This window comes from Thamnophis sirtalis, unplaced genomic scaffold (genome assembly GCF_051295495.1).
Source record: "Thamnophis sirtalis isolate CommonGarterSnake01/CBP01778 unplaced genomic scaffold, rThaSir2_p1.2 scaffold_7, whole genome shotgun sequence".
NCBI classification, from domain to species: domain Eukaryota; kingdom Metazoa; phylum Chordata; class Lepidosauria; order Squamata; family Natricidae; genus Thamnophis; species Thamnophis sirtalis.
This window is the reverse complement of record NW_028261387.1, coordinates 27,613,178-27,636,210: the sequence shown is the minus strand read 5'-3', so window position 1 is coordinate 27,636,210 and position 23,033 is coordinate 27,613,178. Positions and strand designations below refer to the sequence as shown.

Below are 23,033 nucleotides of genomic sequence, written 5' to 3'. Positions count from 1 at the left end.
GGCTGCTGCTTCATCTTACGGCAGCCAGGGTAAAATGCACCTCCGCATATTACTTGCAGGCCGCCCCTGCACGATGGAGCTTGATACAGGCTCAGCCCGCACAATAATCTCATGGGACACCTTGAGGGCACTTATACCAACCCTCCGGCTCGCACAATTGAGTCCCGCAAACTGTTTCCTACAGGACTATCAAGACATGCAATCCCTATTTTGGGCTGCAGCACATTCCCCGTGTCCTTTCGCAAATTCCAGGGTCGTTTACCTATCATAGTGGTCAAACCCCCATTAGCCTCATTATTAGGCATGGATTGGTTTAGAGCCCTAGGGCTGGGAATTTCTGGCATTAATTCCCTACAGTTAGCCCCCTCCCTGGAGTCCCTGCTAGCGGAATACGATGACGTCTTTTCAGATGCCTTAGGGTGCTACAATGGCGCCCCCATTACCCTCAATATGGACCCCTTGGTGGCACCCATCCATTTGAAGGCCAGACGGGTTCCCTTAGCCCTGGATGCCGAGCTCGACAAGCTCGTCGCGCAAGGCGTCCTAGAGCCCGTTGACCACGCCCCCTGGGAGACACCCATCGTTCTACCCCTCAAAGCCGACAGCTCACTGAGGGTGTGTGCGGACTATAAGGCCACGCTCAACAAGGCCTTGCAAGCCCACCCTTATCCCGTGCCGGTAGTGCAGCATGTCCTGCATTCCTTGGGCCAGGGCCAGACTTTTGCCAAACTGGACCTGGCCCAAGCTTACCAACAGCTACTGGTTGTCGAGGCATCTGCCACCACACAAACCATCATTACGCACAGAGGCGCGTTCAAATGCCGCCGCCTCCAGTTCGGGGTTAGTGTCGCACCAGGAATTTTTCAGGGCCTTATGGAGCGAGTGCTCCACGGCATCCCCGGGGTCGTCCCTTATTTTGACGATGTCCTGATCGCCGCTAAGGACCGATCAGGACTCGTCAACACGCTAAGGGACGTCCTCTCTAGGTTTCGCGCAGCCGGACTGCACTTAAAACGATCTAAGTGCAAGTTCGGCGTGCCTTCAGTAGAATTTTTAGGGTTTTTGGTGGATTCCAAGGGAATCCATCCCACCCCCTCCAAGGTGGAAGCTATCGCTTCCGCCCCCACTCCCACCACCAAACAAGAGCTCCAGGCTTTTCTGGGCCTTCTTAACTTCTACTCCCCATTCATCCCCCACAAAGCCACAGTTGCAGAACCTCTGCACCGTCTCCTTGACACATCTACCCCCTGGATCTGGACAGACCACAAAGCACAAGCGCTCGCGGCTGTCAAAGCACTATTAACCAACGCTCCGGTGCTAGTACAATATGATGAGCACCTACCCCTGCTACTGGCCTGCGACGCATCCCCCTACGGGATTGGAGCCGTCCTTAGTCACTCCTACCCTGATGGAACCGAACTACCCATCGCTTTTTACTCCCGCACCTTGTCCAAACCAGAGCGAAATTATAGCCAGTTGGACAAGGAGGCCCTCGCGGCCGTAGTGGGCGTAAAACAGTTCCATCATTACCTATATGGCCGCCACTTCACACTGGTAACTGATCACAAGCCATTACTGGGCATAATCGCAGGGGACCGCCCCACCCCACCCATCTTGTCCCCTAGAATGGGCCGTTGGTCGGAGTTTCTCTCCGCATACTCTTACAACCTTTTGTACAGGCCTGGCAAGCAGCTAGGGCACGCATTTTAAAAAATGTCATGTTTTTTCCTCCTTTTAATCTAAAAATCATGGTTGATTGGGCTAGTTTTCTTCTGTATATATAGAAAAGTGACTGTTGCAGTTTTAATCATCATTGCTGACTAGTCTGTTTACTGGTTTGTATCTTTCTCAGCTTTGACATTATAACAAAGACTTGAAACTATGAATGCATCCTTTTATTTATTATACAGAGCCTCTATTTTTGTCTGAAAAATCCATTCACTTGCATGTTGCCTTGTCTTTAGAAATCATGATCAAATTATGGTCAAACATGAATGTTTATATTTGAATTTTAGCACAACTTTTACGGGAAAGGGGAATAGAGATAATTTTAAAAGCCATGTTGGAATATGTGAGTGAGTGAATCAGTGAGTGAAAGAAAGCGTTTATTGTATTTGTATAATTTATGGAATATTCCTACAAACAAGATAAAAGCCAAAATGTGAACGTCTTGATCATGTGACAAACTATATACAAGACTAGTTTCTATAGCCTTTGTGAGCTGATGCTTATTCTGCTGCTTGAAAACAAGTTGATTTCTTTTATTAAGTTACGTTAATCCTATAAATGTTTATCAGAAATAACTTTTCTCCCAATTTACTTTGTAATCAGTTTTGTATGTGTGAGTGAGTGTCTGCAAAAATTATTTGTCTTATTATCTAAAAAGTTTCATCCATTCCCCCCATTTTGCATATGTATAAAAAACATTAGTCCTCTGATTTTTTCCATCAACTCACTCACTTCTATTGCACACACATGTTGATTCATGCATCACCTTCTTTCTCTTCTTCCTATCTGCCTGTTTTAACTGTTCATATGCTATCCTCAAATCCAATATAATATTCTAGTTTTAAAAGTTCTATCTGTGTATGGGTTGGCTCATAGGTATTTGTAAGATTGCCTTTTCCAAGAGGAATTGTTCTATTCAATATGTAATTTTACATCTAATATATAAGTAGTCCTGTTTTCAGAAACTCGGGGGAAGAGCTTGAAAACCACATTTTTCAATTGATGGTCTCTGGTTTATTAAATAGTTTCCTCCTAAACTCTGGTTAACTTTCATTCTCATGACCTCCTGGAAGCTGATAAAAAACGAATTCTTCCAGACACCATTTGGCACTGTTAGGGATTATTAGTATTAATGCTTTTGAATTATTTGTTAATGTTTTGTTATTGTTAACCTCCAAGATTCCATGACAATTATGGTGATATATTAGAAACCAATAAATTAAACTGAGTATATTTTTATTTGAGCACCAGCTGAAATGAGAATTTCTTCTACTTACTATTAACTTCTCCCTAAGTGAGGATATAATGTCTTCTATATATAAGCTTTCTATTTCTGGTATTCTACATAATTATTCTTTGGGATTTCATAAAGGATCTATAGACATTTTAAGTTTTCAGAGATGTGGTGTACTTCCTTCATAATGTACATGTATTTTGTAATTTCACCTCTGCATTTCCATCATTTTCAAGGATAGCTTTACAAACACAGAGAGAGAGAGAGAGAGAGAGAGAGAGAGAGAGAGAGAGAGAGAGAGAGAGAGAGAGAGAGAGAGAGAGAGAGAGAGAGAGAGAGAGAGAGAGAGAGAGAACAAAAATACAATAATAAATAGATTTTTTAAACAGGGGGGGGGGGAAACCCAGAAGCAAATCTAAAAGTGGCATAAAATCTTGTAGGAGAATTACATGGAATGAGAAAAAAAGCTCAGGTACAACAAACGTATTTTACTCTGGAACCAAAATAATAGTAGAAGACAGTTATATAATGCTTATTTTTGAATAAGAGTAAGCAAGTAGGGACTGAAAATGTTTTAAATCCAGTGAAATGCAAAGGGCAGAACAGAACTATCTGACAACCAGATTGTAAGACAACCTGCTAAGGAGCAAATTCTCAATAAGATTATTACTTGGAAAAACGTATAAAATCCTAGTCCATTTGAGAACATGCTTAACCACATTTTTTTTCATCCTAACCAGTGTTATAACTCCAGACATGTGGAATCTGGAATTGTCTGTGCAATAATCCACCCTCATTAACCATATCAATATGAATAAAATGTCATATCAGGTCCCGGGAAATCTGGTACAGTCCTTTCCCAGAAAAAAACAAAACAAGGAAAGCGTAAATGTTAAGCAATCATGCTACTTATCTCTCTCCCTTTTCCTCTCCCTGATAATTATGGGTTATGAAAGAATGATGGGAAAGACCTTTTCACCTACTGACAGTCTGCTACCAGCCACAGATCCCTAGGATGCTGTCATATTTGCATCCAGCATGTTACTCTTTTTAGATAACATAGGTTGTCATAATTTTCACATAGGGAAGTTGTACTTCAGTGCACTGGGGTGTCACTGCCTTCTGTAATTTTATATATGTTGTACCTTGTCATTAGAATTAGTTAACAGTGTCTGAAAAATCTCATCCCTTTTAAGAAGCAGACAGTTTAAGATTGCTCATTGTAGCTATAATTATAAGAGGTATGTAATTTTGCAAATCTTTGGGAATTTGATTTAAGACAGCATACCAGATCTCATTGGCGATGCTTCCTCCTTTTATTCAGTAAACAAAGCAAGAAAAGTCTTTAGTTTCAGTTTCTAAAAAGTATTTATTTATTCTTCCTCTTCTACTTTCTTGGAACAAATAATAGAAGGAATAATGGAATCAGCTGTGAGTTAGAAGCAACCACCCATACATTTTAAAGTAAGTTAAAATGTATGGGCGGTTTCTCAATTGTGCTCCCAAAGGTACTTTTTCCAAAAGGTAAGTGGACTTCCTTGTTTTTTTGTTTGAAAACATTTCGTTTCTCTTCCAAGGCGCTGATTCAGTTCTGAAGTACTGGGACTAACATTTGGGACAACTATGACCTGGATGATTGAGAAACATTTCTCTATTGCTGTAGTAAAGCTTCCTGTACTGTATCTAATGAAACTTATATTATCTATGGAGTTTATAGTATTGGGTAAATACAAGGATGTAATTCTTAGGTTATATCCCTACTTCCTACTCAGTGTTAAGAAGTAAGAGGTTATTATGCTCCCTGGCATAGTTTCTCTCCAGATAGCTTTTTTATCTCTCCAAAGAGTGGTCTTTGTCTCATGTGGTGGTCTTCTTCCATCAGTGGGTCTTTAGATTCCTTCCTGTGAAATCACTTCAAGAGCTTCAACCCAGGCTCTCCTGAAAATAGCAAATCTTCAACAGTCTGTCAGCCCTGGAAGCCATCTTTACCGTTGGAGCTTCAGGGCTGCCACCTTTAGTGCCTGGGAAAACGGGAGGGGGGATTGCACGGAGTGGAGGAGGATTAGCCATAACAACATTCCTTTCTCTGGGAATCAAGGACATTCGGCCTGCACCTGGATGGGAGTGAGTGGGGGTTGTCTCTAGTTGGGATGGTGAACTGATTGGACCATGTGATGGATTTGTAGGTGCAGGGGATAGATCTTTGACTTTCTTTTGGGTGGGGAAAACTGGAACTCTCAGATTCAGGTTTTCCCAGATGTGCCAATATGACATCTCCAATAAAATGGAACTTTGAGGAACTTCAAGCCTCAGGGTCTTCTTTTGTTGGGAATGTTACTTTGAATCCTGACACAGTCAATACTGCCTAGATCCTTCTTGGTGTGCCTGCAAATACTGTATCTGCCCTTCTCTCATCTTTCCAGGGTTCTGTTTGTTTTTAGGGGTCGAATCCATAACGAAATCCTAAGGATGATACTGGCTTCTTTTCTTTTTTTCTCTTCTCTAAAAGAGAGAAATTTAACTGCACTCCTAGATTTTTTTCTTTTTTTCTTTTTGAGTTGTTATCCACTGTGTGATGGTTTTCGTCTTTTGAAAAAATAAGGAAAGGACAGCTTTAGAAGTTAAGTGAGTAAGTAGCTGCTTTGAAATAAATCTTCTGCAAGCATTTATTTATGTGAAAATACTAGATGTCTCAAAAACAATAACAAGTACCTAAGTTAAGAAGAATATTTTTCAGTTTGTATGATTCTTCTGATCTAAATAGGAACAAATGGATTGCAGAAGGGAATTGCTAGCTGTTTTGGTCTTTCCCCATTACATTCCTTACTTTTCTAATCACTTAACACCTTTCCATATGATCGCTTTGTAGTGCAACAAATGCATAGTTATTTCTTTGGGACGTAGTATGAGATGTTATGGGATTCTACAAAGAAATGCTTCTTCTGGGTTTTGAGGACATTGTATCTTTTTCAGTACACAAAGCAAAATATAATGTCTATGAAAAGTATTCTTCCCTCCACTATTAAGGCATTATATTTAAACTGCAGGGTTTGGGGGCTTTCTGGATCTGTGGGGAACTAATGAAAAATGTTTACGACATCATGGATGTTAATAACAGCATTCAACCTCCAAAGAGAATGCTTACATGAAAGCTGCCATTAACAATGATACAGTTAACCTGGCAGCCAATTTTCACAGTGCTTTTCTGAAACCACTACAGTAGTTAAATTCCAGTGGAGTGTTTCCCAGGGTGGGCCAAAACGTTTGTGAAGCCAGCACAAAAATCCCATTTTGGAGCAAGAATAATGGAAGGATTGGAGGGAATGTTGGAAATTATATAGTCCTATCCCCTGTTCTTAATAAACTTTAACATTTATTGCAGAAGTGTAAATCATATATATATGGGTGGGTAGAGCGAAGGGATGTTGGAGGTCTTCTAGACCAACCCCCTCTATAGACCAACAAACTATAACATTTTAGACAAATGGTTGATCAATCTTTTCTTAAACATTTCCAGTGTTGGAGCATTCACAACTTCTGGAGGCAAATTGTTCCACTGATTAATTGTTCTAATTGTCAGGGAATTTCTTTAGTTCTAGGTTGCGTCTCTCCTTGATCTATTGCTTCTTGTCCTGCCTTTGGGTGTTTTTGAGAATAGGTGGACCCCTTCTTCTTTTGACAACCCCTGAGATATTGGAACACTGCTATCATGTCATGAATGAAACATACTATAGTTATTAAGGTGATAGAAAGCTATCATGGAGATCCAGATCCATTGGTTGGAAAAGGTGCTACTAGCTTCCTGATTTTTCCTCCCTCTCAAATGTCTTACCCTAAAATGACTCTTTGTGACTGACAGTAGCTAATGAAATCTTCTGGTCACACTGTGGCTTGATTCACTCTTCTTCATTTCTGACTATATTTAAATGCATCAGTGCATCAGTTAACTTGGACTGGTAAAGGGCAGATCCTGATTTTGATCTAGCCTCAGCCATAGATGCTCACTAGCTCAAAGTACACAGTAATTGTAGTGGGAGATATTTGGAGGAGGGAGTGTTACAGGTACTGTCTGATGCTCCTAAAGGAAGCATGGGCTATAAACCAAGCAATTTGAGGAAGTAGCAAGAGAATTAGTATACTAAACAAGTAAAATGTAACTGCTTTAAGAATGAATAATGATGACAACATATGAGAGTGTTGAGGCTTAAGCAAATTAAGATGTGTGATTTAATGTACTTAATTGTGGGCTGTATGCTCCTTTAAGCAAAATGTTTATGAACATTTCTGCAAAGTCAGTTCTCTCATATACTCCTGCCAGATTGAACACTCTTTATAATATCGTGAAAGCAATTATACAACAAACATCCTAGACATAGAGAGGCAGAATGTGAATATCTAAGTAGAAATTGTATTATTGTAATATTGGTTTCTTTCATACATTCCTTCTATATGTGCTAAAGAAAGAGGATAAGTAGGGTTGTTGGCCCTGAATCTGATGTTCTTGTATTTTGCTATTTCCAAATATCTGCAAAAAATATGTATTATCCTTAATTAAACTTCAGCTAATTAGAGCCCAAGTGAGATTGGTCCCATTCTTGGTAGCCGTCCAGAAGTTCTTCAAAATGTGGTTATGTCAATAGGCTTGCAAATCTCAGAGAAACAGAATTGTTGAGATGGCTTCATTGTTTAAGGCTCTGGGATAGTGTCTATTGTGTGCAGGACATGCGATACAATAACACATCTTGTAGGAACTCCATTTTTATATTTCTGGATATGGGTATTATAGCCATAGATATGATTTCCTATTAAGATGAAACCAACTAACATTCTAATTAAAACCATCATAATACACAATCAGACAAGCCACCGGCACTTCACCCTTTCATATGTGCAGAATATATGTCACATGGATGTAACCAAAATCATTTCAGAAGTGCTTACTTTTCAATATATGATATAGAATGAAAAACATACTGAGTTCTAATAAAAGACCGGAAGTCAGGTAAAACACAAACTGGGGCACACTTGTCTGCCCTTGAAAAGTATTCAGAAACTTCAGCTGGTACAAAACACAATGGCATGGCCATTGAACAATGCATGTCACATCTTGCTCTGCAAGCTGCATCAGCTGCCAGTTTGTTGACAGGTCCAATTCAAGGTGCTGGTTTTGATCTTTAAAGCCCTGAATGGCATGGGACTGGGCTATCTGAGGGAGAGGTTCTTCCCTGGTTATAATCAGCTCATTCCACTACATCTGGAAGAGAATGCATGCTGCTGTTTTTATCGACTAAGGGCCTACATTTGTTGGGTCCCAGGAGATGTGTCTTCTCTGCGGTGGTGCCTGCCTTATGGAACTGTTCTGACCTAGCAGCATGAAGCTGAGTCCTCATCCCAATAAACCCCCTTTAATTAATTTACAATAAATTCCTCTCCAGCAAAGTCTTTCCTCTCCTACAGTCTTTCAAGATAGTTCACAATTACTGACGTATATCAGTCTTGGAGAGTGGCCAGGCTGATATCTTTCAGTCGCCGCAATACTTGGCAAGAATGCAGGAATGAACTAATTGTCTCCTGCAAACACCCTTCCCCTTTCACTCCGGTTTTATTCCCTATGGGAGGGGCCATCTGTGGCCTTATTCCCAAGTCAACCCTTGTTCCTTAGCTGTCTCCTTTGTATGGCAACTCTGTCCATGCGCACACTGGGAACAGGCTCCAGCTGTTCGTCTGCCTCACTGATCTCTGACTCTGACGGCAGCTGATAATTTTCAGATGACTCTAGCCCCATCTCTGCCTCCAATGCAAAACACTCATCAGAGTCTTCCCCAGACTCCAGGATTGGCCCATGTTCCTCCCCAGCCTCCTCACTATGCGAATCTGCTGGCGGGACACAACAGGAACATTCTTCCTCCCAAAATTAGATTAGCTCCATCCCTTTTAATATTATGGAAATATCTCAGGGTTTGCTTAGGAGAGCAGGTCTGGGGCTCCCACAGAACCAGGGACTTGTCTAGATCAGCATTCCCCAACCGTTTCATCTTGGCGGACCAGCGGATGCAGCATCAGCAACAGTTGGTCAGGCCAGAGGGATGGAATGGTTTTGCATGTGTGTGCATGCAGCTTTCACAAATGCAGCTTTACGCATGCATCCATCACTATGGCGGTCCAGTTCAGAAAGGCAATAAATTATCCAGGCTTTGCTTGACCGTTTTTCTTGTTTTGACCTTTTATAACTTTTTGTTTCATTTTACAAATGTATATTTGATGCCTTCTCAAATGACACTTGGGTGACTTGAAAATATGTAAATAAGAAAAAATGATAAGTTCATTATTAAAATGTCCCTTAAAGGCCTTAGTAAAAAGGAAGGTCTTGGGCTTACATCTAAGTTATAATTAGGATGGAGAAAGCCTCAACTCCATTGGTAATTGTTTCCACAAGAAATTAGTACTCTGGTGGAAAAATAGTAGTATTGACCCTCAATGTAAAACTCATCCAAAGCATAAGTAGCAAAGGTGCCCCACTGAAGGTCTGTGAACCTAAAGTAGATTTTATAGAAGTAGACAGTCCGGTAGGCACAAAGAAACTGGCCTTATAATTGGTTTTGGACTGTATTTTCTATAATCATTGATGACAGTGTTGGTTGGAGCAGATGGAGATATAGTCCACTTATTCCCAATGCTTTCTGCATATTAATTCGTTAAAACAACAGAATATATTTGAAGACTACTATTACCTCATTCACTTGGCAGAGAAAGGATTCATGGCACTAACAGAAGATAGTAGCAGTCCAGCTCTTGAAAAACAAAGAGCTTCATGTGTGCATGCTACAAATTAGCCCATAGGTCTTGAATTGAAATCAGCAGAAGGAATTAATCAAAACTAACCCAAATCTGTTTTCAGTGAAATTTGGCCAAATGTATTTTAATTTGGTTGAAGTCAAGATATTTCAAAAATATTAATTTTCCAAATTATCAGTCACATGGATAGAAGCCTTTATTTTTAATAATTTCCACAACACATTTTATTCAAATTCTCAATTAGTCCCTATGTTTGTTTGTTTTTTTAAAAAAAAGGTGTAAAAAAAATCAGATTACTTCATGGTTCCAGAATATTTGGCTTACTTGAGTAGTCTGTTTGCCATTGTAGAGTGGGAAAAACTATATTTCACATGCTCTTGTCTAAGCTGGTCAGTGGTCTGTTTAATTTCTGAAACATCTATCGCTTTTTTTTTTAACCAAGAATGTTAAACTGAAACAGGCAAATTTGTATTCTGTTGATCTTTGAACAGGATGCTATGGAGAAAATGGAGAAAATTGGCCGGATTGTGCTGCCAAACCACAAGGATAAAAGGTAATAGGATTTTTCAGTGAGTTTTGTTTGTTAGAGAGTTATAAAATTGCATAAAGCTATTTATGCTGGGAAATGAATTTTTTATCCCTTTGTTCTTAAATATCCATTTTTAAGATATAACGTGGTAACATGTGGCCAAAAGATTGCAACCTAATGTGTAAAATGCTTTTAAAAAGATAGTAAAACCAAGGTAGATGCTATTCTGAATAATATATCAGGTGATCAGATCATGCTAGAAAACCCATGTGTATTTCTCCATTCTAACTTGTTGAGGTGGCGATAGAGCTTTTTGTGGAGTAAAGAAAGCTAATTCTCTTTCTCTATAGTTGCACTTTGTTATTTCACCAGTTTTTAACAATATCTATGTTGCAGCAAGTAGACGAATTTAGAGACTGACAATAGTTAAGTAAGTTAATTCCCCCTCTCTGTTGCAAATCTCTCCCTATTTTTGATTTTCACTGGAAAATATTGCTGGGATTTCTGTATTCATGTGGGGCCATATGAATTAATGGTGCTCACTGTGTACTGTTTTTAAAGTGCTTATTGTGAACACAGGGATGCGGTGGCTCAGTGGCTAAGATGCTGAGCTTGTCGATCAGAAAGTTCGGCGGTTCGAATCCCTAGTGCCATGTAATGGAGTGAGCTCTCGTTACTTGTCCCAGCTTCTGCCAACCTAGCAGTTCAAAAACACATAAAAATGCAAGTAGAAAAATAGAAACCACCTTTGGTGGGAAGGTAACAGCGTTCTGTGCACCTTCAGCATTTAGTCATGCCGGCCACATCACCATGGAGATGTCTTCGGACAGCGCTGGCTCTTTGGCTTTGAAACGGAGATGAGCACTGCCCCCTAGAGTTGGGAAAGACTAGCACATATGTGCAAGGGGAACCTTTACCTTTACCTATTGTGAACACATCCCCCTCCCCCTTCCAATCTTCCTTCTTTCTCTGTTCTACTCCTGGCCCTGACATGGAATAGAGAAGGCCCACAAGAGTTAATGGAGACCAGGAGACGACTCAACTTTGTTATTTGTCTCTTCTTCACTTTCATTTAGTACTGGCTGGTCAAGCCCTGCTTTTCAAATCACTGTCTTTTGTGATAGCTATTGATGCTAGAAAGAATCTATCAACTCACATATAGATAGTTCTCCACTTACGATCATAACTGGAATTTCACTCGTTTACTAACGTGGTCATTAAGTGAGGTACTGCATGACTACTTTGTTCAACACCGCAAACCTGGCTGTTTCAGTTGTGCTTGTAAAGTGAATGCACAGGTTATTAAGCAGAGCATGGGGAGAGGGCCCAGATCTTCTGGACTCGATGTGGTGATGATAAGGCACAAGCCTGCCACCATACACAGGAAGCCAAACCTTGCTCCCCCAAGGAAAACAATTGCAAGGATGATGGCATTCACTACCATTTTTTTCCTTCCAGAGGGATGGGAGAATAGAAAATGTCTACTTTTTAAAGTTTTTAGGGATCTGGGCTTCCGTTCCACTTCTGCAATGCCTAACAGGCTGTGTTTACAAAACTGCTTGGAGCTTCTGTCTTCATTGTAACCTGTAAAATTAATAAACCAAGATTTCTGGAGAAAATTCCTGACACTTTCCTTTCCATGATTTTTCTAATTATTCTGCTGGTATACTGTTTATTTAACATGCTTAATTTCCTAGATACAAGAGATTCCACTTTTTTTCTAAGACTGGACTAGGTTCTCCTTCCCTCCTGCCAAGGCTCAACAAACTCTTTGGTTTTGCCTAGGAGGAAAAGCTATCCCAAAAAACAAATTTGGACCCCCATTAGGATTCCTAAACACCATAAATTCCCAACAAGAATATCACATATTTTCAAATGAAGAATTTAATCCTTGTCATCTCTTTTGTGGTCTTTGATTGGAAGACAGTATTTTTGAGCTGAGGGCCCTCTGCGTTTATACATTCAGCGGCGGCAGGATGAAAGATGAGTGGTTCAAAGTATCAGACCCTCTCTCGGAGCCCAGAATATTTCTTGCTTTCAGCTTACATGGAAAGCAGAGGATTGAACCTGAAGTGGGTTACCAGCCTCCAACAAGATGGCAGAACACACTGAGAGAATGTTCCTTTCATGAAGTTTCTTAAGTGAATTTATTTTGGGCTCAAAGAAAGTCTCTTCAAATATTAAGCAGTAGGGAAACTTACTGAAGAAGAGCGTTGGTGCCATCTGCAGGTTTTTACATATAAAGTCTACATAGAATTCTCCTATTTTTACCTCGCTATTTTCAGTGACTTTAATCTGTTTATGAAATAAGAATGTGGACACAAAATGAACTCTGGCAAAATGCATCTAGATTTAAGATGTCTCAGAAAAAGTGACAGTGAAACATTTTTTCAACAAATGGAGAATTTCATTACTGTAATGCATTCAGATTCCAGTTACTTTAAATCTACCAGTCAGGACACCCTGACAAATTTTCTTTTGCAGTTGGAAAATCAAAAGGAGCGAGGTCATTAGCCATGAGGAAATAAAAGGTCACAAAGGGATGGGCCTAGATTAGATTATTTGAACCAATACTCTCTGCTTTTGAAATCGCCAAAGATTTTTTTCTTGTTTACACATTGTGTAACTTCTATTTTTAGAAAGTGGCACAGCCTCTCTAATGCATTTGGATTAAGTTTCCCACTGAATGCAATGGATATTTGATATGAACTATAGTAGCTGCTGTTTTGAAACAAGAATTCTTAAAACACACCAGATACTCTCTGGAAATATGATAACCTGAAAGAAAGTAATCCTGGTGATTTTTGTGGTTGTTAACCCCAATAACTGCAGATCGTGAAATCATCACTTTGCATGAGTAGCCAGCAAATACAAGATGATGTATTTACCTGATCTGTAAAGCCGTAGAATTCATGACCTAGATTAGCTCAGTTATAGTTCAGTCTCTTGATTGACCAATTCTTAGCTTACTTCGGTCTATAACTCATAACAGAAATATTGTATGTATGACTCTAGTAATAAGAGCCTGAGGATTAGAATCATTGAAATGAATCCCACATAATACGTTTGTGCTTCATAAGACTGGATACATTAATAATTTGTTAGAGGAATGTGACCCTTTTGCTGGTTTACAATCAAACACTTTGAATCAGGGGCATCAGGAATCAGTGGAGGGTAGAGTTTAAAATGTCAAGATAGCATTGTAATTGTGGAGCCAAATGCCATCTCTGTGTTTACATTGACCATGGTGGGGTCCAAACTCAATGGCTTGAAAGGACAAAAGGACATTGTACAACATTGTAACATTAAAAACAAATATTTGCTTGCTATAGAATGACAATGGGTATACTTCAGACATTGTCCTTCAAACTGCTAAATAAATACAATAAGAGTTGAAACAACTTATCTGTGATGGTCATTTAACTACTGCAAAATTCCTGGCTGCTTCCTTTTACATTACTTTATCTAGTGTAGCTATAGAATTTTATACAGTTTCAGGAAGAATGCCAGGGGGGGGGGGCAGAATTTTGCTGTAGTGCCTCATTTAATAAGTGACAAGTTTCATATTCCTTTGCAATTCTACAATCCAACAGTTGCTAAAATCTTTCTCTCACCCTTTTATAGTCTGTAGTAGAAAATAAAATGGAATCGGACATATTACCAAGGTCCCATCTAAAGCAAATCCAATGGTATTTTTTGGTGTTTCATTAGAGCAATTTGTCAAAAACTTCAGGCAGACGGCCCCCATCTATCATATTTTTCTGATTATAAGACAATACTTTTTCTTTAAAATATTTACCTAAAAATGGAGGGGCGTCTTATACACATGGGGCCAAAAGGAGAACCATGGTTGCAAAACTGCCAATACCTTATCTCTGCAAACTGGCCACATGAGTGAAACTTCCGATTGCTAACAGGTTCCCTCCAATCATGAGTCTTATGCTACTGAAATCAGGTGATGCTGCGGAGAGCGTGTAGCCAATGCCCACGTGCAACAGGGAGCGATAATATCGGAGCGTTCTGAGCCCATACAAATGTCAGAAAACAAAAAAATAAATATCAGTACCAGTAAGCAAATGTCTTAATCTGCAAAATAAATGTCTTCTATTTAATGTTTAAAATATTGATTTCTGAATTTTGGATAAGTGGGAGGGACAGATGTCCTATACATGGGGACATCTTATAGATGGAAAAATACGGTAACTGAATCAGAGCAGCATCACAGCAATATTGTACTGATCTGTACTTCTTGTTTGTTTCATTGAGTTTAACATAGAAGGGGCTTATTGCGTTCTTCTTAGTGTTTAGATTATAAATATTGCCAAATATTTGTTGGGCTTTATGCTTTTTCCATAGGTTTTATGACAAGAAATACCAAGTGTTTCTAAAACTTGCAGAAGATCAAAGAAAATATAAATCCATCATGCAGAATGCATAGACAGCATAAAGAAGAATCATCTTTCATATTAGAGGTCTGACTGATTTCTTTGACTTTTTTGATTAGCTATTTACATTAATGAGAAACATTGTAGTAAAAATTAAAAATACTTTATAGTCTATTGAATATGAACAGAGATGTATTTTATTAAGATGATATCATGAAACAAACTTGTCAAATCTACATTTCTTGAATCAGTGTCTTAACCAGAATTGCAGCTATCATTCAGCCTTCACACTTTTCAGAATTGCATAATCTGTTAAAAAGCTTTCAAAAATATGTATTAGGCAAAAATGTGTAAAAGGGAATATATAGATGAAATATGCAAAATGCATACTTTTTAAAATTTGTAAATTTATGTGAAAATAAACTGAAGCTTGGGAAAGAGAATATCAAATTTATACAGTAAATGTACCTTCATTTGTCAGGCTTTCTATTTAATATCAAAAACTAAATTGGAGAAAGATTTCATTCTTGTTGCTTCTTGTTGTTTTTGGTAATAAAATCAAGAGTCATAATGTGACATTATGAGAATCAAGAGTTAACTAAGAAGAAATACCTCTTAATGAACTTTGTAGAATAAATTGCTGCAAAGAAGAATTGCTAGGTAAAATTTTACACCATATTTTTTCAATTCATTATCAGTGTAATTTTAAATGTCTTAAAACTCATTTGTCAGTCCTTCAATGTAGACTAAGTCAGGAAACAGAATGTTGGAGAATCTTGATTTTTGTTAAAAATCTGGTTGTGTTTTCCTATCCATCTTTTTTGTATCCATGGAGTTAAGGCAGAATTCGTTTAAGTTTCTTTCTAATGTCCTTGATTTCTGGGTTTAATAAATGCATTGTTTGTTCAAGGTTTGGCTCTGTAGTGTTGCAGTTATTGTTCTTATCAAAATTAGTAACGATCATTTACATTTTTTCTAGTATCTCAATTCAGTTATTTTAACTAATCATTTTAATCTGAAATTTGCTTAATTATTCAAAGCTCTTTGAGATAAAAATAAAAGTTTAGAAGAATATTAGATAAATTCCCCTGTTCCAGCTGATAATCTCCTAGGTTTCTTATTATTGTTAACTAGATAATGTGTTTTTTGTTTATGGTCTATTAACCTATTATTTTTTCAATGTCCTACCACAAAATAATATTTCAGTATTTGGATAAGAGCCATGGTGGCACAGTGGTTAGAATGCAGTACTGCAAGCTACTTCTGCTGACTGCTGGCTGCCTGCAATTTTGCAGTTCAAATCTTACCAGCTCAAGGTTGACTTAGCCATCCATCTTTTCGAGGTCCTACTGTACTCTACTCTACTCTACTAACATCTAGACTTAGATATAAACTTTATCCTGTATTGCCACTGACTTATTTTCTCAGTACCCTCTGTTTCCTAATTCCTGTGCCTGTTCCTAACTATCAGCATCAATATCCTAATCAGGGATATATCAACTATTTGGTCTTCTCTACTCTAAAATGTATTCTTTAAACAGCAGCAATGCCTGTTTAAAGACTCAGAGACCTCACTGGTTTTAAGTCCTTTATTAGCATGAGAGCATCCTGCTAATATATTCTCTATTATTTGCTTACAATTCAATACAGCACATTAGCCCTTAATCACTTTTTCAAACTAAGTCCACTATTAGTCCATTAAAATGTGTCATGGCTGGTTAATTTTGACTTTTCAGAGACAATACAGTTCCCTCCCTTATGATGCCACGGTAATGGTTTCTTCCCTAGAGATCGTCCTGTTTGCACCTTCTGATTCCATTTGAGGGCCAATGTTTATAAAGCTAATCAAAAGTAAGATAATGACAGCTAAATTATCAGCTGTGTGCAAGATTCCACAGAGAGGTTCAAGCGTCTCTTCAAGTGGGCAGGTTGTGCACATGATCGTTCCAAAAAAACAGACGACAACTCTGAAGAGAAAGATCCACATGAGGGCAGCTAGCGTGAAGATTCCTCTTAGCATAACAGGGAGAAGAAATGGCATGTCATAAAGATGATCTATAAACTAAGCACAGAGATCGGGTAAGTTAGGCACCTACTATTAATTTGAATTATTCTGATTTTAGGTGAAGGAATTTTACAGCTGGGGACTTGCCCATTGCTGAACTCCATGGATTAAAACTGAACAAAGCAAAATAATTAATTAGGCAGCACTCTTTTCACCCTTCTTACTTGGGATCACCCCAAAAGATTGTTTTCCTTTGGCATGACAGCCATCATATCGCCTACTTAATGCCCCATTAAAAGAAATCACAATATGTGTAATCTAACTTCTCCTTGGGAGAATAGCCACCACAACTTCACTCATGGCATCTCATCAATGTAAGTCAATGGGATCAATTTTCTTGATGTGGAAAATGTTATCACTTACAGACTGAGGTTGTCCAGAGAAGCGTTTGTTGTAAGTTCTGATGTCATAGAAAGTTCGCTTGTTTTTCTTGTCAGGCTGGTTTTCAGAACAGGTGTACAAAAAAACAACCTTGGGGGGGAAAAACACGATGTTGAGAACCAAAGTGTAGGTTTGTCTTCTGCTAGATAGAAAGACCCAATTAATTAATTATATGGGTTTAAATAGCCACCCATTACACACTGCATGACTCTACATGGTTTATAATTAAATAGATAAATGGATACTATATAAAAATGAAAACATGCAACCATTAAGGATTATAAAACAACTATCAACATAGCCTGGATATGGGCTCTGTCCAGAGGTGGAATTCTACTGGTTCGGACCAGTTCAGGTGAACTGGTAGCTCCGATGATCAGATGAGCCCACCCGTGCTATTTTCCTACCGTTATCTTCTTAACTGATTCGCACAGCAGAGCAGAATGCCATGCGAATCAACTGTGTTACTCCTCCGAAGAAACCCGAAAGTGAAGATTTCCTCAAACTACAAGCACGTGCGCGCAACAAATCACACAATCACTGAATTGGTTACTAAACTGGGAGGATCCCACCACTGGCTCTATCACACATCCTGAGAATATGCTCCAGAATCTGGGCCTCCTCTGAATTCCATCCGCCAGTCAATGCCGACTGGCGACTACACGGAGGAGAGCCTTTTCTGTTGCAGCTCCGACCCTGTGGAACGACCTCCCCGTCGAGATACGCACCCTCACCACCGTCCAGGCCTTCCGCACAGCCCTTAAGACCTGGCTATCCCAACAGGCCTGGGGATAGGTTTCCAATTTCACCCCGCCCGAGTGTTGAGTGTTGAATGCAAGTTGTGTTTTTATCATTTTATTTTATTCACATATTGTTTGTTTTTGCATTTCACCCCCTTCCCTATGATTGTAAGCCGCCCTGAGCCCCTCAGGGAAAAGGGCGGCCTATAAATCCTAATAAAATACTAAAAAATACTAAAAATACTCGGGTACAAAATCAGGATTTCACAGCCATATGAGAATCCAGCAGGGTTGATTGAAGCTAGTCTAACCTGAGGAAATGATATTCTGAAGGCTGGGCAGCTCAGCAGAAAAGGCTATCCTGGTCCCCACCTGCCAACATCCCAACAGGACCCCAGAGCAGGCCATCTCATGATTGCTATTTCTTTGAGCTTCTGGGTTTACCCTTTGAGGTCTAGTTCTTCCCTAGCAAGCTTTCTTCTTTACGCTGAGACCATTGTGGATTTTACTCCACAGTCAACAGGTGAAGCTCAGTAGAGTATAACAGTGGTCTTTCCGGTTCTGCAGACCGGCAATGGCAACAGCAGTAGTGTGGGGGGGGGGGATGGTTCAGTGCAACGGAGCTTTGCAGGCAAGTGCGCCAGCCCACATCTTGCACAAATTGAGTTTTGTGTGCTCACCCGTTTGCCCACTGCTTGCACAGCCCATTCCCAACAGGCTGTGGCCCGGTACTGGGCAATAGCCAGGGGTTGGGGACCCCTGGAGTATAAGGAGAAAGAACAAACTTATTTATTTATTAGATTTTTATCCTGCCTTTATTATTTTTTATAAATAACCCAATAACTGAACTTACAAAATACTCCTTCCTCACAACAACAACCCTGTGAAGTGAGCTGGACTGAGAGAGAGACTGGCCCAAAGTCACCCAGCTGGGTTTCCTACCTAAGGTGGAACTAGAACTCACAGTCTCCTGGATTCTAGGCCAGCACTTTAACCATTACTCTAAAATGGCTCTTTGAAGGCAATCAACCATGTTAAAAAAATCAAAAAATCTATTGCAGATACACTGTTTAATCATTGATAGTTGTTTGATCTGACAAGTATGAAATTAGAAATCCTGTTATCTATATTAAGGAATGAAAACCTGAAATATGAGACAGTTATTCTTGGCGTTTTTCTACCTCCTTTTGTAACTTCAAAGAAAAGATGAAAATTCTTACTTTTTGTCTGCAAAGTGGACAGTTGATTGCACTCAGCCAGGACCCATGTTTCCAGTATTCAATTAGACAGTAGCCTAGGAAAGGAAGACATGTCTTTGTAAGCCAAACGTTGCATAGTGGGAAAACACCACAGCCAACTTTATAGCTGTTCACATCAAAAGGTGATTTCTATATTACATGACCTAGCAAGGAGTAATTACACTGTTCAAGAAGGCAATAAAAACTCAAGAGAAGTAGGTAAGGTGCTCAATACACTGAAATTTTAATTCCATGTCAGCCAGTAATTAAATGGAATCCATTTACACATTTGAAAACAAAATTAAACATTGTTTGAAGACTTAATGGACAAGGTTTGCGTTTGTTTCCCGTATAGCAGATTTGAAGGATGGGAAAGCAAACCTTTTTCATGGCAGGGTATTTGCGGATTCAGACATTTCAAAGTGACATCGGATCTTTCAATCATGTTTGTTCCTATTCTTTCTTTTAGTGCCCCCCCCCCCCCCGAAACATTATTAGTAATTAAAAATAAATATTAGCCTCATGAGAATGACACTGCAAAATGCAAGTGTTACATTATTGATACCGTGTCCATTATCAGAAAAATAGCTGTCTTCCTATTATTTTGCTGCATTAGGAATGCTACTATTTTTTTTTCATATGCACCTTGATATAAACTTTTGGGGAGCAATTTCTGCCATGAAAAATCTTGACACCAATCCTATTCTACACTGCTCTTTGGGGATAAATTTCCTGGGTGTTCTACGCTGTCCTTGAACACAAATGAGATTTTTATGCAGTGTGTGTTCACTGTTTTTAATAATTGCTTTAAAAATACTTTGAACATTTTATTTTAATTGTCTTAGAAATATAAGCCATGCAGAGAATATGTATATGTCAGTAGCCATACACATTTTATAAATTAATCTTTATAAACCTTTATATATTTATTTTACTTTCTGTATCAAAATAGATGCAAATCCACCACTCTGCTAGAATAAAATTACAAGTTATTTGGTAATTCGCTACTGTTATGTTTTAATGTTGCCAGACACCACAACTCTTTTTTTCATATATACATTGACTTCAGTTGGCAAAAATGTTCATGCAATTTCTCAAAATATTACTAAGCATAAACCCACAAATAACTTTCTACATGATGGAAAACTTTGTGGAAAAATTTGCTTAACTAAAGAAAAAAAAAACATCTTTTGAACACTGTAGGATTGCATGATGTGGTATCCTGCAGAGCAAACATTAAAGTGTGGATAAATTCTAGAGTGTTTTTAATAACAAAAATTAGGAGATTTGGAATACTTCTAATTTATTTATTTTTTGCCTTTTTCAGATGGCAGGAGGTAGTTTTTTTAATTTACTTAATTCTCAAGGCAACAGTATTCATAGTCTTGCTATTAAATTAGCTTAAAGCTTTGACTGCCAATTGTTTTTGTTTTGTTTGATATAGCTGTTTCTGTTGGCCTTTTGCCAGCTCAAAGACTCAAATGGAAATGTTAAGTAAGTACAGTATCTTGGTCTCAAAAGTATAAATTTCCTGTTTAATTGTCCACAAGACTTCCTGAGCATTGCAAAACTTTATAAAGTGTCTGTGGTACTATACAATAGCTGAAGTAAAAGTGCTGCTTCATTTATTTTTTTCATAATAAAAATAGTGATGGGTATATGCATTTTTACAATAGATAATCAAGATTAGTTCAAAGTTGGTAGTGTGAACATATTTAGAGATAGATCACCAACAAATGTTACGTAATGATTTATTTCATGGAAACTTTGGCCCCTATCAGCTGTCTTTTGCACAAGCATTTCATCCACAAATGGGCATTTGTTTAGCAAAATGTATATGCTCTCTACTGTTTAATTCTATAATTTCATGTAATATTAATGTTACTACAGTCTTGCAAATAAAATGTATGAGGAAACAGTAGTAGCCCAATTAACTTGCCACAAAAGAAATGTCCACAGTTGGTTTCTACAGGGAAATTAGCGGTTTGGAGACAGATAGGACAACTCAAATCACTGGGGTAGCACTGCTGCCACTGCTGAAGACGTTCCTAAGAGAGGAGGGAAATGCTATGTTTAAAGATATTCCAGTTAATTCCAGAAATGCTTTAGCGGCTTTAATAATTGTGCATTGACCCTAGAAAACTATGAAAAAGTAGTACAATACTTAATAGAGCATTTACTAGTTTTACATATTTCTGAATTTGCCATAGTAGTTGATATATGACTGTGGGTGTCCTTTGAAAATGGTTATGTAAGCACCATTTTTTTTTTAAAAGTGGTAGGATGGGAAAGAAGCATAGTAGTGTATTAAAGGCAATCCCTTTAATACATGAAAACTTGATTAATGGAGTCATTCTGTTTTTATAAATTCAGCATATCATATTTCAAGCCTCTGTTTGGAAAACTAATCCTGCTTCTTTTTGAAGTTTCATCTCTTACCAAAACAGGAACCATATGTTTCTAATTAAACTGCCACAAAATTCTGGGTTCAGTGATATTCAATTCTTCTGAAGGATAAATAAGCAGAAGTTTGAAAACTTTCCTGATACCTACGATTTTTGCACACATCTTTTGGATTTTGTATTATGTAGCTTAAGAGATATTGTAAACTTACTATTTTGGAGGATGAAGGAACACAATTCTTTTCCAAAGAACTCATTTCTTGAAGTTGAGAACTCTATAAAATAAGTAATACTTGATATAATTTTGATAAGAGCGGCTGTTGATGAGACAGATTTGGTTAGGTAGATATGCAGTTCAAATAAGCACAATGAATATTTATATAATAGCATGCACTTCCATGCTTTCATAGTTTATTCTACAGTCATAAAATCATCTTGTCTCCTCCTCAAGGATAATTTTTCTTCAAAGCAATGGCATTTGCATTTTGCACATATCTTTTCAATTGTTGAATGCATATTTTTCTAGGCATTTTCAACACAGGTACTGAAGTTTAACTGGTAATTTGATCATCTTCAATGTATGAAACTTCAATGTATAACTTTAAGCATTTGATCATCTTCAAACTTCTTTTGTTTCAGTTATTAGATGGGTAGGACTAATTAGGCGAATGCATTATCCCATTCTCTCCAATGCATTGAAGACTCTACATTCTTGTGAATCCTTACTGCTTTCCCATATTCTGAAGTCTATGGAGAATCCTATACCAGTTCAGTGAGGCACAAGGTTATCACATTTGCTCAACTGCTGAGGTTAAAATAAATTTCAGTCTAAATAGATACTTAAATATCTCAGGCTGTGATCCTGTATCTTCAGAAATTTACTCTTTTACATAATTTTGGCACCAAAACCACATTGGTGGGAAGGGAACTCTTGCTAAGAGCAAAAGGTTGGCAGCTTCAGAATTAAAAAAAAATCAATGCATGCAAATATATTAATTTATTCATTACATTTACATTTAGTTAACTGACTATATAGGGAATATAATTATTCCCTGTATATAATAAATATAGCAGGATTTTCCCCCACTATAAAAATGACAATTAGTGGCACTTTGGTAAAGGATATTAGGAATAGAGTTTTTGAAGTGCTTATATCGCGTTTTTATATACCTGCAATCCTCAGTAGGACGTATCTCAAGTAGACAAAGTAATGTGCTATGAGGTGATAGCAAGAGTATATTTCTAAATAATTTTTTTCAGAACTTAGTAGTATATAGCTAATTTCATTCTCTCTGAAATTTAAAAATACCCATTTTGACTGAAATCATTTGTTTATCAAATTTAGACATCGCCCATTTCATTATTAAAATTTTAAATTAAAAATTTAAAATTATAATAAATTATATAGTTTTAGATTGGGCAAAAGTGGGGACCTAGATGTGTTCACAATCTTGATTTGTATTCTTTTAATAGTTCATATTAACCAGAAGTGATTATATTAGAAACATTTTTTTTTCCATTTTGAACTATTTCCAT

General features: G+C 38.0%; 2 protein-coding genes across 5 annotated transcripts in view; one reads left to right on the top strand and one right to left on the bottom strand.

Moving 5' to 3' along the window:
• Positions 1–15,584, top strand: part of FGGY (FGGY carbohydrate kinase domain containing) — a 178,245-nt gene extending 162,661 nt beyond the window's left edge. For all 4 annotated transcript variants that reach the window (XM_087719589.1, XM_087719588.1, XM_087719587.1 and 1 more), the window contains 2 exons: positions 10,249–10,310; positions 14,643–15,584. In XM_087719589.1, the coding sequence (XP_087575715.1) occupies positions 10,249–10,310; positions 14,643–14,724 (144 nt within the window). In that variant the 3' untranslated portion in view covers positions 14,725–15,584. The remainder of the gene's footprint in view (positions 1–10,248; positions 10,311–14,642) is intronic.
• On the bottom strand, positions 15,574–21,768 carry LOC106550647 (E3 ubiquitin-protein ligase RNF170-like). The gene is made up of 5 exons (XM_014068585.2): positions 21,710–21,768; positions 21,035–21,143; positions 19,078–19,151; positions 17,100–17,207; positions 15,574–16,733 (listed from the first exon to the last, which is right to left on the bottom strand). Exons 1-5 carry the CDS (start codon positions 21,752–21,754, stop codon positions 16,428–16,430), a joined length of 642 nt encoding a protein of 213 aa, XP_013924060.2. The 5' UTR covers positions 21,755–21,768; the 3' UTR covers positions 15,574–16,427.
• Between the last annotated feature and the right edge of the window lie 1,265 nt (positions 21,769–23,033).